The 10,351-nt window shown below is 40.3% G+C and overlaps 1 protein-coding gene across 4 annotated transcripts; it reads right to left on the reverse strand.

Annotated features, from left to right (window-relative positions):
- Window positions 1–308: 308 nt before the first annotated feature.
- LOC145422824 (uncharacterized) lies at window positions 309–9,562 on the reverse strand. 4 transcript variants are annotated; one of them, XM_080294645.1, is made up of 5 exons: window positions 8,372–9,562; window positions 6,307–6,347; window positions 5,266–5,354; window positions 1,971–2,061; window positions 309–1,844 (listed from the first exon to the last, which is right to left on the reverse strand). In XM_080294645.1, the coding sequence occupies exons 1-5, from the start codon at window positions 9,235–9,237 to the stop codon at window positions 1,117–1,119; spliced, it is 1,815 nt and encodes a 604-aa protein (XP_080150771.1). In that variant the 5' UTR covers window positions 9,238–9,562; the 3' UTR covers window positions 309–1,116. The 4 variants fall into 4 exon arrangements, with proteins under 4 accessions (XP_080150771.1, XP_080150770.1, XP_080150769.1 ...); XM_080294644.1 differs by having other exon boundaries at window positions 1,971–2,064; XM_080294643.1 differs by having other exon boundaries at window positions 309–2,061; window positions 8,372–9,557.
- Between the last annotated feature and the right edge of the window lie 789 nt (window positions 9,563–10,351).

Genomic DNA, 10,351 nt, shown 5'->3' on the forward strand with positions numbered 1-10,351 from the left:
ACTGAGCTCATCTTACAGTGGCCAGTGTATACTATAAGCTGCCATGACTTCAGTGCAATGCCTGACCTTTGGCTTCTATCCGCAGCTCATGTTGCTGTCTGTGTATTTCCACTTCAAGCAAAGCTGAACACGCTCGAGTTGTGGAGGCGCTGAAGGCTCTGATGTTATTTTAAAGGTGTGTCAGTGCCTTCAATGCGATCTGTTCTGCACCGCAGTGTCATTACTGTGCATAAAGCTGTCGTGTTGTTCGTGTTTGTTCTGCAGACTGCATGAAAAGAAAAACACAGATAAGCAAAGACACAAAGTGGTACAGGATATGAGACCATGTTTAATGGCAATACACTGCAAAAACTTTCACCACTCCAAACGTATCAATCAGTGCCTCCGTCTGTCTGTGAGATTGTCTATTATGTTACGAGCTGAGTGCTGCGCTACAACAAGAATAATATGCATTTACGAGCAAGAAGGAAGACCTGTGAAATGAAAAGTGCCACGGTGAGGTGAACAGTTTTCCACTTGTTTTGCTGTCGCTCAAGCGGCTACCATTTCCGTCTTGTTTTCACTAAGTATTAAGGCAAAAACACACACACATGACCATGTTTTTCTTTTGCATTTTGTAAACAAAATCCCATTTTTATAGTAAGTCTCTTATATTTACCACTAGGGTAATCTTTCTGTTGTTCTTTTGTTTCGTTTTTGAAGCGATAACGACTTGAAATTCACAAAAGTCAAAGTCCTTAAACAACAGGCTTTGCTACATTGACAACAGTGAAAGTGCATTGTGATAGTGACTAAATAAACTAGAACATAACACCACAGAGACTCTCCACATGACAAGAAAAGGTTAGTGATTAGTGATCACTTACAAAACAGCTCTAATACTACACTGTGCTTTAATACTAGGTTCACAATGTTGTACAAATGGGGTGATTATTATTATATCTATAGAAAACACAATGTGTACGAAAATATCGCCATAATTACTTTCTCCTTCTATTTGACTTTGCATAAAATAAGCATAACTTCAAGAGGACTTTGTGTGCATGTTGCTTAGCTTGATGGCTTATTTTAAAACCATGAAAAGGCACTTAGCTTGACAGAAGATTTGGGGCAAAATCACAAACGGCACAAAACGAAAATTAGTCCAATTAGGAAGAGGGCAGTGGGTTCCTGCAACACTATCGAGAGGGAGACAACTCCACTCAGAAATATGACAGATGGCAGAAGATTCCTGTTTCTGTTATGCTCAGACTGGGGCTCGGAAAACTCTGACGCTGTGCTTGGTTCATTCTCTAATGACGTATCGGGGGAAATATGTGCAGCTTCTTCCTTCTCTTCCAAGGCTGAGACAGACTGAGTTACGTTTTCACTCACCTCAGTGACACCTGTACTCACTGAGGTGTTCTCTGGAAGCTCGGGTGATGGTAGAGCTTCACCTTCTGCTTTCAGAGATGTCTGAGTCTCAGCCACGGGAGACAAAAGTGCAAGCGTACTGGCTTCATGATTTGCTGCAGACCTGCTGGAACTTTCTGATAATCCTTCAACAGGTTCGCTCATTCCCACAGCAACGTCTCGCTCAAAGCCCTGTGTCACACTGGGAGTACAGGCACGCTCAGCAGGCAGTTCAAGGCAAGGATGACTGGCTGGTTTTTCTCCAGCTCCATCCTCTCCTGTTGTTGTCTCTGTGGCAGGAAGACACATGCAAGATGCTTCTAAAGGGATTTCCTCTCTGCCAGTCTGGGAGATGTCTGATCTGGGTTTGGAGTCTCGTTGCAGAAAAGGATGTGAGGCAGGCGGCGGCGTAGAGGGACTACTGTCTACGCGCTCCTCAGACGTCTGGTTGCCTAATTCACAGTGGAGTCTGGGTAAAGGCTGTGACTTATTTGGCTGGACTGATTCGCTGGCACAGAGTACAAAGGATGAATTAGTTTGATGTGTGGTTTGGGAAGACATAGAAGGAAACTGTTCACCTGGGAATACAGTGTGAGCGGACAGCGTGCCATCGTCAGATGGAAGCTCTTGGTTGGGTGGGACAAAGGGACCAGACGGGTGAGCTGCGATCTGCTGAAGTAAAACAGCAAGACAACAGTGATAGCTAGGAGACAAAGGAGGAACATTTGTATTCCACATTAACATTGCACGCTGAGGGAAGAAAAGCATTATACTGCATACTAATGCTTTTCTGTGAAAAGGAACTCATGCTGAAGTTTTAGCTGTGAGGAAATGCAAACAATTCATGAGCAGTATGAAGAGGTGGACAGGAATCTTTTTTTAAAATTATGGGGGAAAAAATCTCCTTCCCTCGAATTTCCCTCCCAGGAGGGCAAAACAACGAATGTAGTTTAAATATTCCTTCCTTTAAGTGAACTCCACACGGCACAAGTGAATCCAAAGGAGAAGAAAATTGGATCGGTGCAATTTTCTTAATTATTTTCTCCTCAAGTTTTCCCACGTTTACACATACTGAAGTGAGGGTGGCTGTTTGAACAGCAGGGACTGGACCAAATGTAATGCCTAAAAATACTTATTTACATTTTAACAGGATTTTATTCAAAAAAGGAAAATAGCCATTAGCAAATAATGGAAAAGGAGTTTTCCCTGCTATGAGGCTGCCCTGACAAACATTCAAGGTCATATTGAGATGAAATCATTGCAATATAAAACCAAAAGACAGACAAGAAAAACAGCACCAAGAAGAACATATGCAAAAGCTGGACACATAAAATATGAAAACGGTAACAGCTGAGATAGGGCAGGTGGGTTTTAGTCAGCAGAAAGTAGCTTCTTCTATTTCACAAAAATCATATAATTGTGTATAATGCAATATTTGTTCAGTTAATCCAAAAAATGGATTCTACTTTCCAAGAAGGTTTTTAATTTGACTTAAAAGAATTTTATTGTTGATTTTTTGTAAAATGTGCAGCTGAATCATTTAAGATCACTTTGTAGACCAACAATCTATGACTAAAAAGCTTCAGGGAAACCATCAATTCAAATAAAGATCAGTGTTTTAATGCCTTTGTGTAACTTTAATGTATTATACAAAAGTTGGGGTATGAGTTTGTTGGGAATTATAAAGCCCAGATTCTCAAAACCTACGGAATGATACAAGGAATGATGGGAAATGATGTTCACCTTTATTTATTTGTGGGGGTTTTTTAATGTTCTGCTAAAAGGAAAAAGCATGCATGTGATCACTAAGGTGAAACGTGAGAATGAGCCAGGACAGCGTAACAGACACTTTTGTAGTATTGTGAGATATTAATATCAGATCACACGTTATCATGTTATTCTGTTAGGAGGTGGAGTGTGAGAATTTTTTTATGTTATGCAGAACTAATTAAACTTTCCCTTCTAAAATACACAGTTATTATGGAAGCTGGTATATCGATTTCCACAGAAGCATTTTTGCTCCATTGCCATGTTTTCAGTCTTCATGCTAATTGTGCAGCAAGTCAGATGAATATATACCCACTGACCACTTTATTAGGTATACCTCCTTTTGCCTTTAGAACTACCCTAATTCTTCATGCCATATATTCAAAAAGGTGCTGGAAACATTCCTCGGAAATTTTCATCCATATTGACACGATAGCATCACAGATCCATTACATGAATCTTGCTGTTCCACCACATCCCAAAGGTGCTCTGCTGGACTGTTGACTATTACAACACAGTGAACTCGTTGTTGTGTTCAAGAAACCAGTTGTGGCTGTGGTGTAGAAAAGATGCATAATTGGTGTCAAAGGACCCAAGACAATGTTCCCCACAACACTGCAGGACCATCACCACCAGCTGAGCTGATGATACAGGGCAGGATGCTTTCATGTTGTTTATGGCACATTTTGGCATAAACAACAACAGTAGACCTGACAACATTTGTCCAGGTTTCCCTCAGTTTCCTGTTTCTGTCATTGTTAGCTGACATATGTGGCACCTAGTGCGGTCTTCTGCTGCTGTAGACCATCTGCTTCAAGATTCAATGCACTGTCCATTCAGGTGTTTTGTGCATGCCTTGGTTGTAAAGAGTGGTTATTTGCATTATCACTGGATAGTTTCTCTTTTTCTGATCAATCTCTAAAATCCCTAGAAATGGTTATGTTGGAAAATCCATGAAAATCAGCAGTTCTCTGAAATACCATCAACAACCATGCTACATTCAGAGTGGCTCCCCCCTCCCCATTCTGATGCTTAAGCAGAACATCTTGACCATCTTGTGTACATGCCTAAGTTGTGTTGCTGCTATGTGATTAACTGATTAGATATTTGCAGAAAGTATACCTCATAAAGCGGGTTTTAATGATAAGATACTTGAAGATTTCATGAACATGTTTAAAAACTCCAAGCAATGAAATAAAACACATTTTTGTATCATCCATATTGGTTCCGTATTCAGACTTAAAGGCACAGGAGCACTACAATCTCAGAAGAATGACTTCCCACTGGGGGAAATCTTTTTTATTATTATTATCCCACATGAATGCGCAATATACACAATATGCTTTTCTTTATATTCCTGAATTTTCTTTATTTTATTTTATTTTTTAATCGCTTCCTTTGAAGATGTCAGCATGGTTACAGTGGTTCAGTTTTCAGTGGTTCAGTTTTCCTTTTTTGTGCACCACTGTTTGCAATCTAGCACAAATATTAGCACCATTTCCACATAAAGAAAGCTAACAATACATCGCAGCACAACAGTGGACATCAGTACTGTTTCAAACAATGGAAGCATAGAAGATATTAGATGTGATCACATGTGGGTAAAAAAAATATTAGTGTCCTGAGTTACGTAAAAGTACAAGAGATGTGAATTCAAATTAAAGTGTGCACAAACTTGAACAGCATGCGTCATGAATGTGATGAGAAACTGAAAAAGAGACATACAGCAGTAAGAAGCGAGACGTTACCTAAGTTGTTGCTGAAGCTTCAATGAGCTGTGAACAACACAAATAACCAAGCCAATGGTGATAAGGTTCAAAAGTTGATCAAACATGTTTGTTATGTTTTATTAGATACATGGCTTGTCTAGAGGGATAAAGCACTTAGCCTGGTAACCTGTTAAATGTGAATTTGTCAAAAATTGCATGCAGATAAAGATCATTTTAACCAGTCCAACAAGTAATTTACTGAATGTGTGTCCTCTCTTGGCAGGTGAGCCAACATAGGAGCAAGTTCCAATCAAAACGGATTGTTTTAAACTTTTGAAGGATGAATCAGTACTCCTCCTGGTGGCTTACAATCCCCATTCTTTTACTTTACTCTTACCTCTACATCAATCTCTGGCTTTACAATGATGGGACACACAGGCGTAGGCCGCAGAAGTCCCGGACGAGCCTCAGAGGTCCCTGCTTCTTCTGTAATTGTAAACCAGATGAAGAAGTTATGAGAATGTGTTTAGTAAGTTATGTTAATCAAAAAATAAAATGTGTATTTTTTTAGCCTGGGTAAATACCTCTGTGACTCTTGGGTAAGTCTACCTGGCGGTAGGAATATTTACCTAATAATGATATATGTTGCCACTGAGCTGGATTGTGGCAAATGTGACTTTTTCCTCTGCTCTCTAGTGCAATTTATATTATAGTGTGCCCACTTATATAATCAATAATCTAAGGGAATTAAATGAAACTCATCTTCAGAACGTTATGTGTGAAAATCACAATAGAAGGGTCTGTTTCTGAATCTTCCTCCCCTCACACCCAACCAGTCATAGCAGATGGCTGCCCCTCACCGAGCCTGGTTCATTCAGTTTCGTTCTGTTTAAAGGGGAGGTTTTCCTTCCCACTGCCGCCAAATATTTGCACATAGGGAGTCATCTGATTGTTGGTGCTTTCTCTGTATTATTGCGGGGCTTTAACCTTACAATAATAAGTGCCGTGAGGCAACTGTTGTTGGGATTTGGCACAATAAAAATAATAACTGAACTGAACTGAACAGTCTCATGCTTGTGACAGCATGGAAACATTGATGGTGTCCCAAGTGTTAACTAGCTGCACACTTCTATTGATTGGTGGATTTAGACTGTTGAAAGAAAATATTTCTGGCATGAAACTGCTCACAAAAGGTTTGTGGATTCAATTTCATTTTTTTGTAGCAGAAAGCATTTTCCCTTTAGTCCTATTTTATCTAAGAGAAGGTAAACATTTTATCAACCCATATCTCCAAATGTGGGCAATAACTGCCAAAGCAATCTATATAAATAAACAGTTCAAATCTGAGCTGGAGTGAACTTGTGATATCCCCACTATGAAACAGGATAGTCTTATATCCATTTTAACCCATTTTAATAGTCCTTGCGCCCTTCTGTACCTTCTTCCTTTTCCAGTTCATCCTCTGAATCATTGTTCATACTGAAAGAGATGAGAGAAATTTGGGTTATAAGAAATACATGAAGATGTGACAAAACCATTGAGTAGTGCACACTTTAGATGTAAATGTGTTTATTATTGTATACACGCACAAAGCGACACTGCACAGAGGCTTTGTCTGCCAAGACACAAACAACGTAATTGTACATAGTAAAAATATGTAGTGTAAGAAGGAGTATGCAGTCATTTTTATTCTGACTGAAGCCTGAGTAGATTCCATATGGTGGGTCAGGACTTACTATTTTTGTGTTATTAATATTTAAAGATCATTTTGAAAAAAAAAAAAAAAAAAACAGTGTTATGAGCAAAAATAAGGAAAATATTTCCCTTTAATCTTTCCATTATCCCTTTTCAAGATTTGAGAAGTAACTCTGAGAGATTCATCTGGCCCAAGAAGACACCTCAGTCACGTGTCTAGTCCAAACCCCGATCTTAACCTAACAGAATAAATAGTGCTTGATCTTTTTGTGTGGGTAGGTGTTGTACATTAAAGACTTATGTAGATAAAGTAATAGAGCTGATTCTGTTAGCACTACTTAAGGGCCGATCTTCAGATATGACATTTTTTGACTCGGGTCAAGACGAAAGCTCGACTAATTCAGCCCCAAAACTCAAGTAAAACTCGAGCAAAACTCAGCAACTCGTAGTGCTCAAGGCAGATGACACTGAATCAAAAGGACATCACTACTCCACACAGGTGTTTAATATTTGATATCTGTTACTTCAAGTGGAAATGTTTTGGCTAAATGTAGTTAATTTCAATAGTATGTAATAAATTTGCATGTCTAGACTTGTTTTATCCCATAATAACCTTTCATCTTACTGGCTGCCTTGTTAATATGTTAAAAATCCAATTATCAGCTGACTTCAAAGCACTTAATCAACCTGTAGTGGCTGTTATGGTGGGAGATTGATACAGATTCTGCTCCCAAACCAACTTCTTTTCAATCAGTGACTCATCCATCCCTAACAACCCATCTGGTGCCTTCCTTCCTCCCTCCAAACAGCTGCAGTGGATACCTACATGACAACTACATCACTTTATATTCAGCTTACTGCTTTTACACGTCCTCACAAGCTTGGGCAACACAAGCAACTATTGCTTGTGTTGCCCAAGCTTGAACATTGTGAGATTTATCACAAACTTTCATGTTGATATTACAGTAAATCAGGGGATTAGCTGAGTTTAATGGAGTAGCGAATGAAGCAAAAAGGATCTGTGTGCCAGCCTTTAATTACAAAAAGGAGAGGAGCCAATCGGTTCCTTTGAAATGGTTTTGCTCCCTGATGACTCCAATAGAAAAGGTCAGAGGTAAATTTTAGTGCAGGGAAACGCCACGGCTGAAAACGACACCTGCCCTTTTCCTATTCTGAATGCCTCAGACACCGCTGGGTGATTGATACACTGAGCAGGGAGTGTTCTTCCAAAAATCTCTTCCTGTACCTTGCTACAGGCTGTGATTGTAAAAGGTAAAACTAGTAATGGGAAAACTTTGTGAACTCATCTAGGTAGCTTTCCTGTTGTCCTTGTACTTTGATTATGCAACAGACCGAACCACTTTTCTTATGAACAGCCTGCTCTGTTTGAGTTCTTTCTGGGCTAGATGCACTCTCTGGGCAGAACCACTACATTGAGCTGAATACTCATTCCAGGCATAAACCTCTCAGTGAATTAGTAAGCAGGTATAGTTTTGTAGCTGTTGCACAGCCCCTACCTTTGTGGCATCCGTATCTCTTTTTATAATTACTTAACTAATATAGAAATTATCCCTTTTTTTCAGTAAAACCTTTTTGGTCTATGAGCCTCCGCATTTCTCTTCTGATTAATAGGATGGACAGCTTTTGAGGACCTTAAACTGACTGAGGCTTGATGGTGACCTTATAATTCTGTGGATGTTTCGGATAAAAGGCATGGGAGGCAGAGACTGGGCAAAATATTACACAAATACCCTTCTAAGTCTTTGTCCTCTGGGGTGTCTAACTGACAAGTGTGACAGGAAATGTACCTGTAAGCTTTTGGAGGTTTCAGGATACTTTTCATTTCCTGTGTGTTGATGTTTGTATGAGCTGAATCATCTTCATAGGTCAGGAGCAGAGTCACCACATAGTTCATAGAGGAGTTATTAGCCCAGTAATCACCATCAGAGGTTTCATAGCGTACAACGAACTCAATGCGAGAGCCATGTGTGGTATAAGGTGGCGCAAAAGACAGCTTGAAGGAGAACTTGTCAGTTTCTCCATCGTGAGATCCCGGGACATACTCTGCTGGGTGATCAAAGTAAGTGGCCCAATTGTCCATTGTCGATCTGACATAAACTGCTTTGTGGAAGGAAATGTTCAGCACTCGTATTACCCCTGTGAAGGCGAGAGGATCGTTCTCAGCTGGAGACATCTGCTCAACCTCCACTTTATTGGTGCGCACAGCCTGCAGCAGAGCATTACCGGTGGGTGCATGAAACTCTGGGAGCACATGATAGATCGGCTCTAGCTCAGGCTTCCGATACTTTGCCTCCTCTTCGTCCCACTTTGCAATAGAGTCTTCATCGTCCGAATCAAAGGCAACAAATTCCTTCACATCCACCAAATCCCCACCTGTTGTGTCGGCAAATGACACTCTCTTCCCGGCGGACAGCGCCAAGTGGATCCGCATATACTCAGCGGTCTCATCGAAAATTGACGCACCTCGCTTTCTGGGCACCGGGGAGCATCTTGGGATGAAGCGGACGTCCTCGGTGTCATCATCATCATCGTCGTCATCATTCTGGTTATCTTCGGCGTCCATTGGTGACCTACTATCTGCGTCCTCGCCTGATTTGCCTGTTTTTATCGTTTTAAAAAGACCCTCTTGGCTTGGTATAGTCAAAAAAGACATTTTTTTTTATTATTTTTACAGACGTAAAAACTCAAAGGAGCCGAAGACTACATATGGCGTCTCTAAAGAGCTACCAAACACTCATGATTTGCGCAGCTGTGGTCAGTGATGATCCAGCGCTGTCGCTGCGTAACGCACAGTGCCTCTTCAGTCAACGTGTGGCGTTAAATGTCACCCATGGAAACCTTGTCTTTACTGCCAGCCCTTGTGATAGTGTATCCCCTGGTTTTACATGACTTTATGCACGGCAGTTTGACTGCTGTCGTTGAAGCACCAGCCCCTAATTTTAGCACTGACCTACCGGGTTTCCATGCCCTAAATTTGTTGATAAGTTGGTATAATCCTGCGGCTCCCCCTTGTTCTATTTGGTTCGGCCTGGCTCTGCGCCTGCTGCTGGAAATAGCATATTAATGTCATAAATGCCAGCGTTGGAAAGACAGGCTGCATGCGTATTTATTGAAACATCTTTAGAGACAATCAGGTGGGAATTATTATTTCAAGATGGCGTCTCCAAATTCCCTCTCTCCAAGCCTGAATTCATCGAAGACTCAGTCTGTGATACATTATGTTCGTTAGAGTTTAGGCCATTTTAATTCCACCACACTGGGGAAAGTTTTGCCATTCAGTATGAACAGCTGTCAGTGTAATTTAATACCAGTCCAGTTGTAGCAGTGGTTGAGATGGTAAGAAAATCTAAAGTATAACCCATTGTGATAAAAATATGAAATTATGCAAAGATTATTGATTGGACTTCATAATACCGCCCGTATTTTATTGTACAGGCCGTGAAATACGGAGCCTAAGTAAGTAAGATTTGAGAGCTTGCCAAGAACAAAATTCTCAAAGTGCAAGGGTATCTAGGGGGGTGATATATTTACCTAGGAACACTTTGTAGTTGATACAATTCAGGTTTTCACAGGAAAAAAATTACACTGCCAATAATTTTAAGAAATGTATTATTTCCAGGTATTTTAGCAGAAAAACACTAATTTTCCAGCTTACACTCTAAAATCACTGCACTTTTTGTGGCTTAACTTGGTAATGCAAGGTATAAATTTCAATTATACCTTGTATTGGCGTGCATATAGCAGAAACAACAAACACCAGCACGCAA

Source organism: Astatotilapia calliptera, chromosome 20 (genome assembly GCF_964374335.1).
Source record: "Astatotilapia calliptera chromosome 20, fAstCal68.1, whole genome shotgun sequence".
NCBI lineage: Eukaryota > Metazoa > Chordata > Actinopteri > Cichliformes > Cichlidae > Astatotilapia > Astatotilapia calliptera.